Source organism: Helobdella robusta, assembly GCF_000326865.2.
Source record: "Helobdella robusta unplaced genomic scaffold HELROscaffold_4, whole genome shotgun sequence".
NCBI lineage: Eukaryota > Metazoa > Annelida > Clitellata > Rhynchobdellida > Glossiphoniidae > Helobdella > Helobdella robusta.
In genome coordinates, this window is record NW_008704902.1 from 2,433,196 (window position 1) to 2,455,395 (window position 22,200).

The 22,200-nt window shown below is 30.6% G+C and overlaps 1 protein-coding gene across 1 annotated transcript; it reads right to left on the reverse strand.

Moving 5' to 3' along the window:
* Positions 1 to 1,718: 1,718 nt before the first annotated feature.
* HELRODRAFT_94922 (hypothetical protein) lies at positions 1,719 to 11,985 on the reverse strand. The gene is made up of 20 exons (XM_009024344.1): positions 11,935 to 11,985; positions 10,762 to 10,821; positions 10,395 to 10,598; positions 10,102 to 10,215; positions 8,183 to 8,317; positions 7,734 to 7,851; positions 7,385 to 7,653; positions 7,087 to 7,285; positions 6,572 to 6,683; positions 6,028 to 6,160; positions 5,526 to 5,756; positions 5,036 to 5,170; positions 4,750 to 4,886; positions 4,381 to 4,601; positions 4,032 to 4,133; positions 2,980 to 3,229; positions 2,733 to 2,907; positions 2,471 to 2,601; positions 2,229 to 2,330; positions 1,719 to 2,117 (listed from the first exon to the last, which is right to left on the reverse strand). Exons 1-20 carry the CDS (start codon positions 11,935 to 11,937, stop codon positions 1,997 to 1,999), a joined length of 2,952 nt encoding a protein of 983 aa, XP_009022592.1. The 5' UTR covers positions 11,938 to 11,985; the 3' UTR covers positions 1,719 to 1,996.
* Between the last annotated feature and the right edge of the window lie 10,215 nt (positions 11,986 to 22,200).

The window sequence follows — 22,200 nt, forward strand, 5'->3', positions numbered from 1 at the left end:
AGGTTTATTATTTCCTATTTTCTGACCTAATTTGATCTAGTTTTCTACATTTGAATATTTTCTTGAAAACCGAACCTTAAATAGTTACATCTCGAAAATCTTTATAACTTCGAGTAAGGAGTCAGGGTTTCAATCCGTCGTCTAGTATTTTTTATCATATCCACAGCAGTGAGAATAATGCGATTTGGAATAACCAATATAAATCAAATTTTCTTAGCATTGTACAATTTTGTCGTAAATGAAATTTGCACACTCTGATGGAGAAACTTTGTTATACAGTATTCATTCCCGCATGTCAGCGGAAAATTGTGAAGCCATTGAGGCTGAATCATGACACTTTCAACTAAAACATTATACTCAAATGCTAATTACTAAATTTAAAAAGTATAAAGACAAATTTTACAAATCGGAACAGAAAACATGCGACAAACTGCTAGAAGGGGTTCAGAATCAGACAACGTGAATAACCAATATTTTGATGAACAACTTTAATGGAAATTTTTGTTAAGGAATGATCTATTGTAGAATTCTTCTGCTCTGGTATTTTACATATGTATGTGTAGCGCATATACAAATTTTTATGTTTAATATTAAAGCAATATTTAATTCAAAATATTAAATGGATGTAAATAATTAATAAAAACCGCAATTCTGCCGTAAGTGCTATCAAAAGACATGTTGAAATATTTTGCTAGATATAAACCTGAAATAAATTAACTACATAAAAGTCTTAACTAATGTACATCAACACGTTTTCTTAATGATGAATTAAAAAATCACATCATGCTTAATTTAGTAGCTAAGTAAAGAAATAATAAAAATAAAAAGTGAAGTGAAATACAGGCAATAAAATTCATCTAAAATGTAAAAATATGAACAAAAAAATTTGAAAAGATTAAGTACATACATGAAAAATTAAATTCTAATTGTTGAGTTCTGTAGCCCACAAATCAGTTGAAAAAATGAAAATAATTAACTAGATAAAGCGAATAGATATCTGAAGTTGCTTATTAATTATAAAGAAATCTTTTATTCAATTTGCTGTTGACTACATAATAATATTACATATAAACACACGCAGCTATATGCATATGAATAAATATGCGTTTGTATGGACACACACACCACATAAACACACACACACACACACACACACACACACACACACACACACACATATATATATATATATATATATATATATATATATATATATATATATATATATATATAATATTGATATATGACGAACATTGGAATCATGTAATTAAACTCACATTAATTGAAAAAACGATGCTCAAATCTTTCAAACATCTTAGTTAACCCGCTTCAACTTGACAATTTTATTTTGGAAACGCTTTAATAATAATATACAATCAGAACGTGCAGTTAATAATTACATATATACAAATATATATATATACGTTTCTATATATTTATACATATTTATATATGCGTGTGAATGTATGCAGCAGACAAAGAGGAGTGCATCTACGTAAAAACAAGATATGATGATTACGATGAATCATAAATCATAATCCAATTATTATATTTTAATTATAATTTCTAATTAAGCTCAGTAAAAAATAAAAATCTATTTTACAAAAATTAAAATTCAAGAAAGAAATAAATCAACGTGAATCCTAGTGTAATGTTGAGTAAATAATCACTTGAAATCATAAATAAAAAAAACGTATAAAAGAATCAAATGAACAAGGAGTAGATGAATCAATATGACAATCAAGAAGTCACCAATCAGTCAATCAGAAAACCAACTGCCTACAAACTGAGTCATCCACCCAATCAATCAATCAACATTTCACACAAAAAACATTAAACTCGTGCAGCTCAATTCCCTGAATATCGGAATTAAATTTTATTATTAAAAAAACCGTAACATTACAAATACATGCGAACGTGCAGCAGGCAATTACCACAACCAATCGATCATCGACCTAGCATCATATTCATGAGTAGACAGCGAAAAGTAAGATGATTAATAATAAGTTTCCATCTCCAGCCATCCACCTGGATTGCGACGTAAGATGTATCTTCGAATCTCATCGTAAATGAAAATAACAATACTGAACGGAAGAGGAACCAACCACCACGTCCATCTGAATGATGAAAAATTTACCATATTTAAAGAACATAAAAGATTTTTAGTAGTAATCAACGAAACATAATAACGAATGCAATAGCAAAATGATAACAATTGATGTACTGACTTCAATGGGTACATCCTTAGACCCTTATCGAGACCAGGACAGTAAGCAAGGAATGCAGCGAGGGTGGTCTCGAAGAACAATCCGAAAGTCATATGATGGTTCCTGTTGCAAGAAACAAATCAACACTCTTTATTCAGCACTTTGTATAAATTATATTAGAACTCATTGGTGAATGATTGAATGTTCGTGTTACATGGAATGGATAGATGTTAGATGTGGTGTGATAACGAGTTCTTGCTTACATCATTCCTTGGTGTATGACTGAATTACGACGAGTCTTGCAAATGATCAGATCAGTCCACTGTACAATGACGATTGCCATGAAGAAGGCAGTGTGACAAGTGAACTCCAACACCTTCCTCTGGCCATAATTCTTCAGCAGCGAACAAAAAAAATTGCATAAGAAATTAACAAAATTTATAATCCTAACCATATTTTAATAACTTTAAAATTTCGACGTAATTACAATTTTTAACGCTTCCAAGATTCAACATCATCACTCACCCACTCCTGACCATAGGAATCTTCAATATCAGTGACGCTCTTTGAGTCCCACTCCCTTCTAAGTCCAAACAACCGCTTCGGCCAGAAACCATTTTCAGCCATGATGACGAAGTAGGTGAAGAAACCTGCAGATGCCTGGATCATGCCAATCTGGCCGTAAGCCATGCCAATTAACCTGGTTTACATTATTATTTTTGTATCAGAAAATCTGCTTATAATATCAAAGAGCTACACAACCATCTGAAACCTGCTGTTGACAAGTTTGTCATTGATGGGATCTCTGGGCATCCTCTTCATGATGTCACTTTCAGCCTGTTCGTAGGCCAACGAGATGGCGGGCACCATGTCGGTTCCCAGATCTATGCAGAGGATAGTGATGGTACCCAGTGGCAGAGGAACATCGGCAATGATGAAAAAGAGGAAAGGAGATATTTCAGGAATGTTGCTGGTCAAGGTGTACGCAATTGACTTCTTCAGATTGTCAAAAATCAACCGACCTGAAAAAAGAGTCAAAGATTCATCAAATTTATTCCCATTGACATAAAACACGTCACCAGGGTTATCTATTTTTATGATAACACAAACAAATGAATCTATGACAGTCGGAGAGAAATCAACATGACGATATGTAAGCAATATGGAAATGAAAGCTGACTGAACAGAAATAAACACGGAAATGACACTATTTTGCTCAAAAAAGCAAGTAATTGTAAGGAAGAGATTAAGAAAACTGACATGATAAAAACAAATAATTTGAGACCTAAAAAATAAAAACTTGTTTCCAAAACAACTTTTGAATTAAAACAAAATCGATAATGTCAATATTGGCAAATTTAAGACGCTGCAAAATAAGAATTTTTTTTATAGTATCAATTAAAACTTTATATTCCATAGAGAATCTACGAAAATTTCATGACTTGTGGGAATCGTATTCAGAAACGTTTTGAATCTTATTATTCCTGTAAATTGGAGTACTCGTGCATTTTTAGATTTTTTTATTTGTTGCTAAATATCGAAAAATCATTTTATTGCCAAATGACGATGCGCGCAGAAATAAAGATTCAGCTTGACCTCAGTTTTGCAGAGATTAGTGGTTAAAAACATGCAACTTCGTACAAAATTTAGTGAATAATACCTCTCAAAATGACTAATCTTATTGTAGCAATGGGAAATAATTTCCAATAAATGACTCTTTCACGAATAAATGCAAAAACAACCAACAATTTAGTTTTTGGCAAGTAAATGATACTAAGCCTGATTATTATTTTTATTCATAAGAATAATAAAAGATCTGTTTACCTTCCTCCACTCCAGTAACAATGGAAGCGAAGTTATCATCGAGCAATATCATATCAGCTGCCTGTTTGCTCACATCCGATCCTGCAATCCCCATAGCAACACCTGTCAATAAATAATTCAATGAGAAATCAAAACAGAACATGCAATTAGCGCTGTTGTACCGTTAGTAACAAGCAATAAAAAATGTTAGCAGTAGTCAACAGATTCTTCCAATACGTTATGTGAACATTGATTTCATTAGCGTAACTAATTACTGATTTAACTATTTTCGTTTGTTAGTATGAGACTGATTTTGTTCCAATCTTAAAACTATTTCAAAATTGATTGAAGTGGTGATGTAGTTTATAACAACCGATGTCTGCCTTCTTGAGAGCAGGCGAGTCGTTGACACCGTCTCCAGTGACTGCCACAATGGCACCTTGTCGCTGGCACCCCTCAACAATGATGAGTTTCTGCTGGGGAGATGTCCTGGCAAACACGATTTCTGAATGGTACTTGAGTACGTCATCAATCTGTGCCGGTGTCATGTCCCTCAAATCTGTTCCATGCACAACGCATGCCTTGGCCTCTCTGCAGTTAACCATCGACAGTTTGTTCGGTTAATACAAAGGGAAAATAATTAGGAACCTATACTTAATTAATTACTAGCAGAATTAAGCATGAAATTTCATTCGCCATGTTTTATAATATATCTTCAATAAAGTTCAAATATTGAGACCTCGGGTTGACTTGGGAAACAGGAATTCCTTTCCTTACAGCAATGTCCTCCACTGTTTCATTACCCTCTGAAATGATGCCGACACCTTTCGCGATGGCCTTTGCAGTGATTGGATGGTCACCTGTCACCATGATGACCTTGAAAACAGAGAAATATAAAGCGTTCAAATCCGACTTTTTAAAGAAAATGTGACACAAAAAATAAAGAAACTGGAATCGTGATGTATATTTTCAATAGAAAATAATCATCAGCATCATGAAATGAATAATCTCGGCAGAACTATCACCTTAATGCCAGCACTCCTGCATTTGCTGACAGCATCAGGTACGGCAGCTCTCGGTGGATCAATCATGGCCATCAATCCAACAAAGCGAAGATCAGTCAATGGAAAGTTTTCAGCATCGGCATCAAATTTATACCCCTGCGGTGATGATTACGGAAAAAAACTAAAATGTAGTGATAATAATAAATACAGTTCATTCTCAAATTATTAAAACAAAATGGAATGACTCAAATTATAATTCTCTTCATTTTACCGTGTGTATTGGAAATATGAATACATTCTAAATGTTGTACGTAACACAAAAAGGCACACATGGTTTCACATGATCATGTTTTAAGAAGACAATTGAGCACAGATGGAGTCAATAAAATTGAATTTGCGTAACTAACGATAACTACATAAAAACAGCCTTTCAAATTGTTTATAACATCCTCAAAAACGCTATATAATTCATTTTTTCAATTTTATATATTTTAATATCTGTGAAACCGACCTTGGGGAATTTAGATTTTGGTAATTCCAAATCACAAAATCCAAGAACTCTTTCGCCCAAGCCTCCAAGCTCCAAATATGATTGGTTGAAAGCGTCTTTCCATTTTTCCGTCATCTTCTCATCCACACCATTCATCAAGATTGTCTGAGATCGCTCCAAAATTCTTTCAGGAGCTCCCTTCATTACCAGCAAATAGTGTGAATTCTCTGTCTCCATTTCATGTATGGAAGCCTGTCAAATGATAGAAATGAATATGAATAAAAAAATTTCCTGAAGATAGTTTAAAGGGTATGATGACACAAAATGCCAGTCAATTCAGCCCGATTTCTATAACTAAATAAAAAAAATGAAAATAATAACATCCTATATTTTCTTCAACATTTACAAAACATTATGATTAAAGGGTAATTTATTGATTGCAGCAAACTTATTGTAATAAAAAGTTATGAAGAGTCTGAATGGTAAAGGACGCACGACATGAAAAGAATAATTGTGCACGGACCTGGTACTTGTTAGTTGAGTTGAAGGGTATTTCACAGATTTTGGGATGAGCAGCTCTGTACTGAGTGACCTTGCCAATGGATAATTCAACACATTTCAACAATGCCGATTCTGATGCATCACCGTTGCACTCTCTAAAAGTTTTTGTAATGTGTAATATTTTCGCTATTTATATCTAAATGTTAACAGAAGACACAAAGAACAATTTTTTTAAATTCTTGAAAGAAACAAAAAATACAGATAAATCTTTTTGAAATGAAAAAATTCATGTAACAGATTCCATTAGTTGCTGAAATATTTTCAGTTAGAATGATGTGCCAAGTGTTCAAACGTGACAAAAAACTATCACGAGAAGTCTATTAATTGTAAAGCACTTTTTTATGCAGTGCAAGTTGTCTAACCATTTGTCAAAATGTGCTTCAGGTTCAAAAATATTAAAATAACAATAATATTATTACTGAGGCGTAGTAATTATGTGGAACGTCCATAATAAACAAATGATCCAGCATTTAAAAAATTAAAACAAATAAACGTTTTATACAAACCTTTTCAAAACAGGGAACTGATCTTGACCTTGTTTGAACTCTGCCCTGTTGCACAACATAGCTATTCGCGCTAAAGCCATCCAGGTGGCTGAATTTTTGTCATACGTAGCATCTGTGAAATTAACTAGCAAAAATGAATAATATATATAAGAAACAGCAGTACCTATCAATAAAAGAATAAAAGTCAACTTTACTAAGATTTCTTCTCTGCCATAAATAAATTCAACCTTACCTAATCTCTCATATTTTAAAATATCTTAGAATGAGGTTCGTTTTTTATAAAGATGATATGATAGTTTTAAATGATAACCGCCAAAAGCTTCGACAAAATATTTCCAAAACTTGAAAATTGTTAGACTTAAATTGATTTAAAGATTTACTTAGGTAGTTAGTGCACGTCGTCCTCGCGGCAATGTTATAGTATTTATTTGACCTCTTAAATGTTTTGCCAAAATAAATTACTAATTAACTATTTAAACATTAGATAACATTGCAACAGAAAACAGAAAACAGACTTGACTGATCATCGCTGGTGTCCGCCTCGACGATGTGATCATCGAACCACATGTGAGCCACAGTCATTCTGTTCTGTGTGAGAGTTCCAGTTTTATCAGAGCAGATTGTTGACGTTGATCCAAGAGTTTCCACAGCTTCCAGATTCTTCACCAGACAATTCTTGCTCGCCATTCTTTTAGCAGTCAATGTCAAACACACCTGTTATTTAAATCCAAACAAGGCATGCAATTTTCCAAATATTATGTTATGTTCATTAAAACAATTTTTATAAATAAACCAGCTGTAACAGTAACAAACCGTAACAGTAGCCAGCAGACCTTCAGGAACATTCGCCACGATGATACCAATCAAAAATATGACTGCATCCAACCAGTTGTAACCCAGGATGAACGCAATGATGAAGAATGTAACACCGAGGAAAACGGCAACAGCAGTGATAAGGTGTATGAAGTGGGCGATTTCTCTTGCAATGGGTGTTGATCCTGTTTCCAATCCAGAAGCCAACCCAGCGATCCTGCCCATGACAGTTCTGTCTCCTGTGCTGACGACTATTCCTATACAGGTGCCTAAAACATGTTAAATTAAATCTCAGTATTGATACAATCGTTTTGATTCTATGATAAAGACAAAACAGACAAAAATTGACCTTCAACAGCATTTGTTGAGAAGAAAGCAATGTTGCGTGTCTCCAATGGATTATCGTTAGTGAATTCCGGAGTTCGAGTCTGGGGTTCTGATTCTCCAGTGAGAGACGAATTATCCACCTGTTTCATGATTCAACAACATTTATGAAACCATTTTATATTATTAACAAAAATAACCACATTAATTCCACAAGGATTAGATTTATATAACAATACATAAGAACAAAATAAAAATGATGAACAACATTTTCAGAAAAATAGATCCTTAGTTTTAAATATCGAACGAAATTTATTGAACAAAATTTCTTGAAGTTTATGGCAAATCGATCAACTTGAACGATCCAAAAAATTTTAAACCAATATTCATTTTAACTGAGCCAAATAAAATAATTTGAAATCACATTTTGCTCAATATCTCTGAGAGAAACAAACTAAAGATGAAAAAACCTACTTTGAATCCATGTGCACTTAGAATCCTGATGTCAGCGGGAACGCGATCTCCAAACTTCACCTCCACAATGTCTCCAACCACCAGCTCCTCTGCATGGACATTCAACTTCTCACCATTGCGAATCACTATGGCAAACTGGTAGTTGAATTACGTTTTTGAACAATCAACCAATCTTCGTTTTGCGTCCAGAGACCCGGTTTCCCGAGGTAGGACGTTTATATTTGAACAAATATAAAAATTTAATGTCGTCATATCCACCGTTTCTACAAAACAAAACGAAAAATGTTTCTAGAAAGTTATTTATATTAATTAATAAAATTCGTTCTAGTATCTATCGATTTTCTAAACATCTTTCCTCCCAATTCTCAGGCTTCATCTTGAATCGATCAAAAACACTACCATAATAATAATTTTTTAAATAACTAATATTCTATGAACTTTTTGATCTGAAACAGGTTTTCAATTCCACTCGACAATGACACTCGTCATCATCTCATATTCGTTCTCATCCTGCTCATTGATAATTTTCATTGGAAAAATCTCATTGTACATAGATAGAAATTTGTAACTGGCGGGCAATTGACTTTAAGCTGGGCTTATAAAGTTTCTAATAACTTTACACATGACCATTTCATTTATTTGTATAAAATTTTTCATCCTGTTACAAGTTCCAAAAGTTTTCCTTTCTATTATAATAATTCTTGCACAGTTTGAGATGCATCTCAGTACATTGACAAAAGTAAATAAAGCGTCATTTAATAAGCCTGTATTTCTAGTTGAATAAGCTTTTTAACTTGAATTACGCTTTTGCGCGTGTGTGTGCGCCTGTTAAAAATTAGCATGGCAAGTGCTTATAAATATGTAGATTTTGAACATGTTGCACAGGCATGTAAGCGCATTTATAATCCAACGTAATCCGGCAATAATTGCATGTGAATATGAATGTATTTGTTGCTTTATGATCTAAACATCATGTCATACTATTTAAGCTAGTACACATGTAATGTACGCATGTAGTTCATTATGTGAAATTTTTCTAATTAAAAATGGAAAAAATATAGTATTAGTTGAATGTATACAATAAATTGTTTTATTTGATTGAGATGAAAATTTTAAACAAAAAATTCCATCACAACCTATACAGTTTAAAAGTTCTCTAAAAATAAAATAAATGTAGCATGCATCACTCAAACTAAACAAATTTACATACAAATGGATGGACTTCAGTATTTTTATAAAATCAGAATTTAGTATTGACCCAGTTATTCACTCTTTGCGCACAATGATAAAAATGAATGGAATTTCAATTTTATAGTTAATCTACAAATTTCAAATAAAACCATTTGACTGACAATTTTTTAGAGTCACTGGAGAATTGAAAGTTATGTGAATTGTTGGTTGCATTGAAAATAGATGAAAATAATGCTGGTTGTTAGACAGACTAGCCATCATCATTCAACTTTAACTTTTTGTTTATTTTCATAGATTGGAGCCAATGGGGTGGTCCAATAAACACCAATGTATCGTATGTCAACCAACTATTTTTTATCACATATATTTATAAATTATAATCAGATCAAAGCAGAGAAAGAGTATTTATGAAACATGTTCAAACATGAAACTTGATGAAAACCAGGCTCAAAAAATGAAGTTGGAAAATTCAGCAGAAAAAGCAGCCTTAGCACAAACAAATGTGATTTTGTTTTCAATTGTAATGAATAATAGAATAATCTGATAAAAATTTTTACCTCATCAAGTTAAAAACGTAATAACGACCAGAAAAAATCTATGTGGATTGTAAGATTTGATAAAGATAGTTAGATTGCACTAAACGTGTGCATACCCATATGCAAATTTATTTCATTAACATTTATGTAAAATATGTATTGTAAGTAAAATTTAGAGTGAATATAACAAACCTGAGGCACAAGATTTTTGAAAGATTCCATGATGCGAGAACTTTTAGCTTCCTGGTAGTAAGAGAAGCAGCCAGTGACGACGACCACTGCTGTCAGCACGATGCCTAGATACAGCTGATTAGGAAATAAGAGGAGCAACAATTAAAATTTAAAATGACCATAGATGAGTTTATTTTACATTTACTTTTATTTTTCAGTGCTGAAACAGCTAGAACTGCCTATTATATAATTTCTGAGTTGCAAATTAATTTTACTAAAGTAAATTTTCAACATCCAAAATAGCGTTAAATTACGTTATCTTTAGAAGGATCTTCTGATGTCGTTGCAACGATGGAGTAAGCAAAAAAGCAGAGGATTGCACCAATCCAAAGCAGAATGGAAAAACCGCCAAAAAGTTGCTTACAGAATTTCACCCATTCAGGAGTTGTTTTTGGTGGACTGAGCTGGTTTGGACCATCTCGTTCTAATATCTCCTTAGCTTTCGCCTGTGTCAGACCCTGTGTTTGAAATAATCGAATTTATAGAAAAAAACTTTAAATAAACTTCATTTTTCCTAATTTGAAATAAAGTAATGTCGAATAAACAACAATAAAACTTATAACTAAATTAATAATTTCAAATCATAAAAAAATAATTTCAAATCATAAAAAAATTATTAACAGTGGTGAAGTTAGTTCCCAGCCTCTGCTGCAAGACATCAAGAGGTATCTTGTGCTCATCCTGTCAATCATTTGTTCATGTGTTCAAGTCCTCAATGTATTAATATAGAAGAATATAATGATGGACGGTGATGGATGGTGATTTATCAAACTGATACATTTTAAACCATTTCAAACAGTTATTAACATTCCAATAAAATATTTGTAAAATCAAAAAGATTGCAAATATTTAAAAAATATGCTAGTTAAATTATGTATTATAAGCAGTTTGTTAGTCTCTGGTTTCTGTCAATTTGAAAGGTTTAATTCCAGTCATCGTGGTTAACTTTTTTCTACACTTTACATTGCCTTTGATTTAGACACTTTCACAAATACATATAATAAAGGCAATTATCCTATAAAAATATCATCTAAAGCTATGTTATTGAAACTACGGTAATTATATATTTGAAAAAATTTGTCACATGAAAAAAAACTATTCTGATTTTAAGAGTTCATTTCCCCCTGTTATGACATAAAAAAGAAATGAAATGACAATATGAAGCTGTATAGAATTCAACAGGTTGCAACAATCAAGAGAATGAAAACTTGAATAACTAATTAACAGCAGCAAGTTTGTCATTGCACTGACATTGATGAAGGTTGTTAAATGTTTGGTAAATTAATGCAAGTCAGTCGGCCATTCGAACTGCAGCATAATATTAACTGTATATTAATGGAGATATGTTAATTAGAAAATGATATCTACATGCTGAAATGCTAATTTGATGCTGAACGGTTAAGTAGAAAATTAATAGAAATTGGTTTGTGAAAAAATCAAAAAATACAATTAAATCAATTTCTATATAAAAACATTAATTAAGATTTAAAAAATTGTACAATAACTCTAAACAACTGTCTGAAAATATATAAGAAATTTGTAATTAAAATATTAAAGTTGTAAATCACAACAGAATTTTATGTGAATCAAAGCAATGAAAATAAACATCAATGTCAGCAGTTAGCACTAACAATAAGCCAACTTAATTAAATTTTGAAATAATCCTAAGATAAACAATGAACAGATTATAAATACAAATATATAAATTAACAAAGATATTCGCATAGGTACATAAAAAGAAGCAAGATACAAAGTGGGATTAGAAGCAGTAGAAGCAGCAGCAGCAGCACTAACCATTTCAACTTCCCTCTTGAGGTTCTCCAAATCTTCCTTGCCGACCTTCTTGGGAACATTCTTCTTCTTTCCATCCTTCACAGGCTTGTACTCGTATGCCTTCCCATCACCCTGTTCATTTAAATGCCAGTTGAAATATAAATTGATTGACAAGATCATGCTGAAAATAACGAAAGACAAATTATAAAACTAACATTAGAGGCAATTTTTAATGGTTAAAAGATCATCCAAGATGTAACCTCAATGAAACTATATCACATTTGTCACTGATATAAGCATGTAACGTGGAAAGGCAGACATTTTAAATTTTTAATTAATACAAAATTGCTTTCAGAATATTGAGCTAAGTTGCAATAGAAAATTTTTGTATGACATATGTCGTGAAAGGTAAAAAATTAGTAGTTTCAACATGAGGTAAATGTTAAAAAGAAATAAAAAAAAATGAAAAATTAGCCAACTGAGCCAATTACAACAATTTAAAGTTTGAGTAGAGAATTTACACCTGAATGGTGATAATAAACTTCTAACATAGTATATGAATTATGAAACATTAATTCTCAAAGTTATATATATTTACTAAAAGTTATAAAAAAATTTATTAACTTTCCTAATAAATCTCATCAATGTTTTTTGTCCATTGTGCAACATAAATTTGGTTAAAAACATTTTTAAAAAATCATAAAAATGTAATTGGATATATTCATTAATTTCTGGCGAGATAGTGTGGTATTAAAGGGTACTCTGTTGAATTGTTCTGGTATTAACAAAAGAGGTTATTCCTTATCATACATCTGTGTGCTAATGTGCCATGTGATAGACATGCCGTGTGATTGTGTAGAATCAAGAAACACCTCAAATAACAGACATGTTTTAAAAATTGATACTCTCCTTTTTCATAAAAATTTCATTGAGTCTATTCACTTAATTTATTGATTTAAAATTTGATGCAGACGGATTTATCTGCCAATCTCAAAACTAGAGTTAAAAAACATAAGTTGATGTTTTAATTAAAATCAATCAATTAGATTAATAAATTAAATAAAATATGATGAATGAGAGCAAGTCACAGAAGCAAAGATTCCACATTGAAAAGATACGTATGGAAATGTTCCAAACAAGAATATGTTTGAAGATAATGAATTTATAAATTTAATTTTAATAAATATATAAAATTTACATAAAGTAAAAACATGTTGATGAAAAAAATAAAAATTAATACTTTTACAGACAACATTGAAACCTTGAATATTGAATGTAATCTACAAAGTTATAAAATTAAATTAAATGTAATGATCAACAAAAAAAAGTATATACAAACTTTATTATTAGACATTATTTACTATGAAGAAATAAATGTCAGTCAGTTAATAATAATAACTATTATTAATGAGTTAGATAAACAAGTTCAACAACCCAATAAAAAATTGAAAATTAGTTTATTAAAAAAAATTTTGAAAAATTTCTTATAAATAAAACGTTCAATCCCCCATAAATTTGATCAATCAGCTAATGCTGTTAACCAATTTATGAAAGACATTTCAAACACAATCATCTTATATACTGAAGTGTTGGACCTCTCCAGTATATTTGCATTATTTTATAATGCTACCAATATATATGCAATGAGGAGATACTTTGAATTAAATGCCTTTACAAAATAATTACAGGCAGCCAGGCAGATAAATTCACAGACAAATAATTGCATTTGAACTTCACCTAAGTATATATATATATATATATATATATATATATATATATATATATATATATATATATATATATATATAACGTGCTTATTCACTTTTGTGATTATTATAGCAGTACACACACACAAACGCAAGCATTAAGGAAGGCATACACATCTGAGCTCATGAATGAATAAAAATGTATATGTATATACATATATGTATATTATATATATATATATACATATACATATATGTATATTATATATTTATATATATATATATATATATTTACATAAACATAATTTTTTTCAAGCGGAGACAACCCATATTTTGCGAACCACATAGAAAAAATCAGTAGATTATCAAGTTGATGATTTTTTAGTTTCTTAAGAGGATTTTGACAAAGTAATGCAACATTTAATGAAAAACATTAAAGACTTTAGCTAGCTCAATAAAAAGGTCGATACCGAAATAAATGTAAATGTTTTATGTATTCTTCAATTAAGCATTACTATTATTATTATATATACACGGCATAATTGTAACAGTTCCCAAAAAATCATATTTTGATGTGAATGATTTACATATTTACAGACAAAAAACAAATTTTTAGTTTGTTTCAAAAGTCATTGAACGAATCGTTGCGTGAATTACCAAAATACCTGACGCGTAACAAACAATTTGTTGCATTCAGGTTACAGATAGTTCCATTCCACAAAAACTGATCTGCTGCCAATATTGTCGATGTTATATGGGGCCATCCGTGCACAAGATACTTCATCGTTAGCGTTTCTTGATGTGAGTGTGGCCTTATATTTTGTGGATCATGATATTTTATCGTAACAAATTTGCTTGAGCTTCGAGATTACAGAAGTTGCTCATTCATGATTCAACATTCAATTTTTATCTGACAAAGAGAACGTAACAGGTTTTGTTAAAAAATGAGAATTATATCAGGTGTATCACAAAAGTCGCGGTCTTGGGATAGAAACTGTTTCTGTTATAAAGGTCTGACGTATTAGAATGATAGATAAATCTGAGATTTTCGGTCATGCTTTCGCGGATGACATCCAAATGATTGTCAGCTACTCAGCAAATGAATATCAAAATGATGTAAATAAAATATATTATTAAAATGTCTGAGGGAGGTGAGTGGATGGATATCAAATTGATCGACTGAAATTCAACAAATATAAGACTTATATTAACAAATATAAACTTCGTCGGCACATGAAAACAGTTGTTGAGATTTAAAATTGATTCAGTTCATAAATGGTAAGAATATTAAATTTTGAACTAACGCTTCTAATCTAAAAATTATTGTTCGTTCATTCACTCTTGACTGGACTATTGTAACAGCGTGTATTATGGCTTACCAGATAAATCTGTCAGGATGTTCCATTCAGAATCGTGAAGCTGAAATAATTCCTAGAGCGTCTACATTTGATCATGTATAGACGGTTTTGCTCAACTTCATTGGTTGACAGTCAAGCGAATTATTTGTTCGAGTATATGAATAATTTGGCACTAAAGTATTTGAGGAACAAATGTCAGTTGAAAGTATTATCTTCCTTCTGTTTGCGTTCGGACAGTGTGAACTATTTGTCAGTTTCCATCGACTCAAATGAAACTTGGATCCAGAAACTTCGCTGTTTTGCCCTAGAGTCTAGAACAGTCTTCTCAAAGACTTGCGAGACACGGTCTAAGTATTGTCAAGTTCAAGATGTTATAAAAATATTTATTTATCTTACTTATCCTGTGAAAGTAAACATGAAGTTAATTAATTAGGAATTTATTAGATTTGTCTGTTAAATGTTTTACAACTGCTGTTTTTCACATTTGTATGCGCTTTTGAAAAACTTTAATTTTATTTAACATTGTACAAATAAAATATTCTGATAATAATATATATATATATATATATATATATATATATATATATATATACACATATATATATATATACACACATATATATATATACAATGTGAGAGCGTGTTTACGTGTTTACTGTTTGATATCAAATGCATGGATACTTCGATAAGATAATTTTTAAGATTTTTAAGTAATTAAACAGAAAGCAATCACTGGATAGGCAGACTTATTTAACTCGATTAACTTGACTACACACTGTTGTGTGTAATCAATTCAATACTATGGAAGTTTTATCAGCTTGCAAATCGCGAGTTTAATTTTTGGTGCGAAAAGTTTTTTTTATTTATTGATTTTCTAGAATCTAGACTGATGCTAAGCTTATGTCATTTTTTTTACCTCCGTGCAATAGTTATCTTTTTAAACCAGCAAACTCGGTACTTTCATTGATCTGAGCTAAACCGTAAATCAATACCAGCACACCACTTCTAAAGTTTTTGAACTCTTTTTTACAAATTTTATCACAAATTTTTTCCACTGGAAGAACATCCTATAATTTAGCAGGCGCCTTTGATAGTTAACATTGGCGAATCATTTAAATTTAAAGTTACGTCTAGTCAGAAATTCAATACCTACATCAACCTTTCATCAATCAAGGTAACCAGGTGCTGAAAATAAATAATACCACTACCTATAAATAAAATTCTAAACGATAAATAATTGGTTTTTATAAACGTGCTAGACAAAATTGCGATAGTTGAAATATTCGATCTGCAGAATTGACTTTTTCGTTAAAAAAACAGATATACGCATTTCATTGATCCTTTTAATCGCAGTTCATATTATTTAAAGTTTTTTAAGAGGGTTGACGCTTTATTCAATCTGCACGACTTATCTTATGAATTCTAACATATTGATATTAAAGACAGCACGACGACCCACCCATACTACACACAACAGACATTATCACACATATTTTTACATTCCAATTTATGCACTACCGGTTATAATTTATGAAAACATCATTAATTTTTAATTAGAGATTGAACATTTTCGCCAAAAAATTTTGACATTAAAGTTATTATGAATTATTTACACACTCGTGTTACGAATAATGTTGTAAATAACTATAACTATCGAACAAATTCAATTTAACAATAATTCTCAAAAGAATGACACACTTTGATTTATTACGCAAACGTGCGTGCATTAACACACGCACACATAAACATACGGATACAGTATATATAAATGTACATGTAAACATAAATACAACAGAAAGAGAAAGCTAGGCTGTTTAATGTAATTTCATAACTAGACAAGTTTACACCTGTGACATTCAATGAGTCAGTTACAGGCAGTGTCCTGGGATATTCCGCATCTGTTACAAAACATAAATGGATGAACCTGAATGAACATTTTTGTCTAGTCCGCACATATTTACCGAGCCAAAAATTTTGGGGAAAATTTTTCAACTGAAAGTTAAAATCATATTTTTACTTAAAAAAATTACACCTTCGCTATTTGATTGTTAATATTAACAAAAATTTATATTACAAATATATCTGGTCATTAATGTAATCCGATTACCTATCAAAACGATTTCGAATAGAAACTCTCAAAAATTGCAAATGAGCCAAATAGCGCGTTGCAATGAACAGTAACGCATTATTTTGCAATGTAATCTAATAAACACTGAAATGCAATCAAGAGATGGAGAACTTCGTGGATAATGTCCTGTAGTAAAATTTGATAGAGCAAAAAATAAAAAAAAACAACTATCTACTCTCATTCATAATTCATTTAGGCTCACACTCATTAACATCCAATTCCTATATTTCTAATTTAAATCTATCTACTTTTTTCTTAATGATACTAAACTTTGTAACTTTGTAATTTTCTGCCTTACTTTAGAATAACTTACCTTATTTTTATTCTCTTTAGAGTTTCAATATTAACTTTTTCCATTTTTTAAAATAGATATTGAAAATTGAAAATTTTCGTTTTGTACCTCACTTTCTACTCTAAAAGTGTCTTCTTTTAAAACTAGTTCCTTCAAGTGTAAATAATATTACTTGAACTTATCACATTTTCGTACTACTACCATCTAAAATCTCTCAGAAAAAAACAGTTCAGTCTAAAAAATATCTGTTCATTTCCATTTTTCAGCCATTTGAGCTCCAAGTTTGTTTGATATGCTAATACTAATATGTAGATTGTAAGTTTCCTCATTTGATTTAACTAAACTTGTATTTGAGCTTTTATTGTTACATAGTTTGGTTTGCTTTCCTTAAATTTTTGTATGTTATGTACAAAAAACATAACAAATACATAATGGTAAAGAAAAATAATTATAATAGAATAAAATATTAATAAACAAATTCTAGTTGTTCGAAAAGTATCATCATTCAATAGCAAATCAACCTTTGAGCCCACTTTAAATAGATAATCCACAACTATATGAAAACGTCAAGTGATATTACATATATATATTGTTTGTGCATGTGTGTGTGTGTGTGTGTGTGTGTGTGTGTGTGTGTGTGTGTGTGTGTGTGTGTGTGTGTGTGTGTGTACATACAAAGATATTCACATAAATGATCATCAACAAAAATCTAAATATGCACTTTTATTGATCAAAAAATCACAAGTGTTATAAAGTGAAAGCTGTTATCAGAAAAGTGGCAGAGTTGTAAAAATTGTCTAATAAATTTATAACTGGCTTTACAAAGTGTGTTATAAACTTTATTGCTCTTATTAACAGTTTATTTTATGTCACTGATTGATTAATTCTATAACAAACCCCACAAATATCACTTAGCAAAATTATTAGACAGCCAAAGGTAAAAATGTCTGCACATTAATCACGACAACAATCTCTAAATCTCTTTTTGAGTCGAAAATCAATCATGCATTAATTATTAAAGTTATTATAATATTATAATAGTATTAATATATTAGTATTAGTTATTAGTATAAAAGCATTTAATGAGAGCTAATTCTTTGTAACACGTAATTAAACATTTCCAGACGTAAATAAAAACGCCAAGTCAGTAGGGAATAAGAAAACAAGTTGATCTAACTGAATATTCTTGTTTCTTAAAATGGCAGTTTTTGTTTATTTTTATTCATGTGTGATTCTGACAGAAGCAAAGCTGCATTGTGCTATAATATCCATTGGAGAGATAAAAATGATTACTACAATAGTGGAACGGTTTTAGGATCAAGCAAATACGTAATAAAATATTAAATAACTTTATAGGTCTCGTTTCTACAGCTTGATAAGAATTAAAAAGTGTACTCAAACTGTGAGTTGAAATACAATGCAGCTTTAAGAAAAAGTCAACTGTACCCAGTTTTAATTAAATTAAGCAACTTTTTTCAAATAAGCCCTTCTGACTTTTGACAAGGCTATTATTTTTAAACCGTTTTTTAAAAGTTTGGTTGGCAATTGACAGTTATCAGGAATTTGTACTTGAACAGTTGTTTTCTGAAACATTTTACAGAGCTGTGATTAATCATAAATTTCTTAACCATCATATCCAAACAATTTTCCTTAATCATACATTTTAAAAATGAGATATGCAAAACCAACGAAATATTTATAAACACTATGGCTGATTTGAATTGATTTTTTGGAATACTTATCATTCCTAACCCATCAATCAGATTTGTTGATATTTTTGTTCATATTTTAAAATCATTTCAATCAAGCCAAATTAATAGATAATAATCAAATAAAAAACTGCCATTTACAATAGACTCATATATAGCAATGCAGAACTTTAACCTGGGCTTGTGCCTAGATATATTGATGAAATACATGCATTATATTTTATGAGATTTTATTTGAAAACAGCAGAAGAAAGATATAACATAGTCTTTTCAAAATTTAGTGCTGAAAAGAAAACATGTCCAACAAAGAGACAAAAATATATCTTTTCACTAAGTCATTCAAGTCAATGAAAAAATGACATATTAGCCCAACACATAAGATTAAATTAAAAGTTTAAAGCTGGCCATAATCTGGTATTAACTGAATGGTTAGTTAACTTACTATAAATTGGATTAGGATAACTATTAATGCTAAAATCTGTTTTAGAGAAGTCCATGTTTATTATGTTTTGTAAACTTGGGATATCCTTTTTGTCTAATGCCCTGACGTCTCCATGTACCATGTTATATGTATTTCAGGTTTAAAAAATGAAAAACAAGTCTCTGATTGCACATAATAGCTCTGATGAAACAAAAACAACAGATTAAATAATGTCAGCATAATACAATTATTTTCACATTTGAGTTATAATATATTTACATGTTATAATAGTACTGATGTTATAATATTTTGGATATGACAACCTGATATCTGTAATAACCTTTCAAACAATTTGTTGGCATGTATTGAAAAAATTAAATAAAAATTAAACTTTGACTAGCTAAATCTATTTTACTACATAATGCCCACATAATGTGTGTATACACATGAATATGTAATTATATATATTATATATAATTATATTTATATAATATAAATAAATATATAAATTATAATTATCTATTAAGATGTTTAACGGCTTAACTTATAAAACAAACTTGATCTGATATGTTAAAAAATAATACAACAGAAATTTAAAGAAGAGTGGGACAGAAAACATTATAATTAGATAACAAAACAGAAATCTTACCACATTATTTTTTGCAGGCTCCGTCATCATGGAGAAACAGCGTAGTAGGCTTGATGATTAGGTGGTGATGATAAGGTTTTCTTTTTTATTTCAAATGTTTGTCTTTTCTTTTTTTGACACTAAATTAATGTGCAATTTCTTCCTGTTTAAATATCGTAAAACAGAAATTTGATTATCATATCTAATTTGATCGCTGAAACAATCAAAATGTTTTAGAGAGGAGTGAGATAATTTTGGTTTGCCAGGCGAATGTCAATGAGAACATGTCAATGCAATGAGAATTGTTGCTATTTGTAACTATCCAATGCTGCTGGCTTGCTGCCTGTCTGATCAAAAAGTCTCATAAAATGAAGTCATTTAATATGATCGTACGCACAACTCACGCTTAATTCTTTTCAAATTAAATATTATATCATCATGAAAAACAAAATACCTAATTATAATATTAATCAAAATATAATAAAGTAAATAAATATATAATGAGTAGCAGCTGACGTTTATACAAAATCGCGTTTTAATAACAAAAACCAAAGAAACTGACATACAAATTTTTTTTAAATTTCAAGACATAAAACATAATTATATAGATGCAAATCAGACAGATGATGTTTGTAGAAAAATTTCCATTGCAGCTGACACAAATTTTGTAACGTCACCTACGGTTTGCCATATCCATATTAATTTTATCGATTTTTTCATTTGAAATGCTTAAAAGTAATTGAAGAAATATGTCGACTACGTCTTTACTTGCATGAATTTTTATGATGAGATTGAATGTACTTAAACAAATATTTCTCAAAATTAACTTTGTTTTTAAAATTTTGATCGTTTTGACAAAATATTTTGTAGGTATTTGATGCCTTGTCTCCTCAAACTCTAGTAATATTTTTACGTTCGTTGGTGGCTTAATGTTGCTAGGCATGTTTATATTTTATTCCCTAGAATTAAACGAACTATTTCAATAATAACAAGCTGTTTGCTTAGTTAGATAGGAACAAAAGCAATAGACTAGAAAGATTAAACAATTCAAGTTAGAGATGGAAAAATAATTGTTGATAATTATGCCTTAAATTTGCCAGTGTTTAAAAATTTCAAAGTTTTAAAATGACAAAATGATTCCAGCGTACCACATGCTACGTGTCGTTTGACATGTAATCATATACGATATCCAAGTGTAGTTGATTCCTCTGAATAGACCTTTAACATTTTTAAAGGGCTAACTGGAAAGAAACGTATTTTGTTATTAATTTCAAATTTTTTTAGTTTTGCTTTAAGTTTAACGTGCTTTAAACTTTAAGGTTATTTGAAAAACTGACAGTTAATTTTGGATGGTTCATGAACAACAACTTCGCATGATTTAGTTTTACAATCCATGGCGTGTGATTCTTTGAGAAACATTCAACAAAACAAACAGCTGAAAAATTTATAAAAATGAAACTAAAAAATCATAAATCATCTTTTGTTGTTAGTTTCGTAGAATAATTCATAAAATTCGATACGATTCTTTTATCAAATTATTATCCTTTGATTTCATTCTCCTCAAATCTCTCGCCCTTGTATGACAGTTAGCTATTAAGACAGAATGCTTGATGTTATCGATTGCTGTTACCTAAAGCCGAGTTATAAGTTTGGTTCTAAATGGTTGTTAATGCCGGGGGGTGGTGATGGGGATAAGCTCCCATCATCTATAAAATGCTCCCATATGGCAAGCGTCTCAAAGAGCCTCTGACAACCAAGCCCAACTCCTGGCCTTCACGCGGCAGAACTGTTTAAACTAACAGGAGAAGGGGCGAAGGCGAATAACTGGCGCCATAACCAGTTGCTTCGGGCGGGTGAAGCTCGTTAGCCTTGGTCGGCTATTTACCTAGGAGAAGGAAAACTCTGACTTCAAACTTCCGCTGCCTTGCGGCATACCTGTTCATGGGAAAGGCTATGGGAGCAAATCCAGACAGAAAAACACACTCCACCACCTGAGTTGCGGTCCAGTAATATCAGGTGCCGGTTCAAAGTCCGGATAGAAAGGA

Coding starts and splice junctions, on each gene's coding strand:
- HELRODRAFT_94922 (XM_009024344.1), bottom strand. Junction 6,161..6,571: donor CAGTTCCCTGTTTTGAAAAG/GTTTGTATAAAA, acceptor AAAAACTTTTAG/AGAGTGCAACGGTGATGCAT. Junction 4,134..4,380: donor CAAGAAGGCAGACATCGGTT/GTTATAAACTAC, acceptor ATTTATTGACAG/GTGTTGCTATGGGGATTGCA.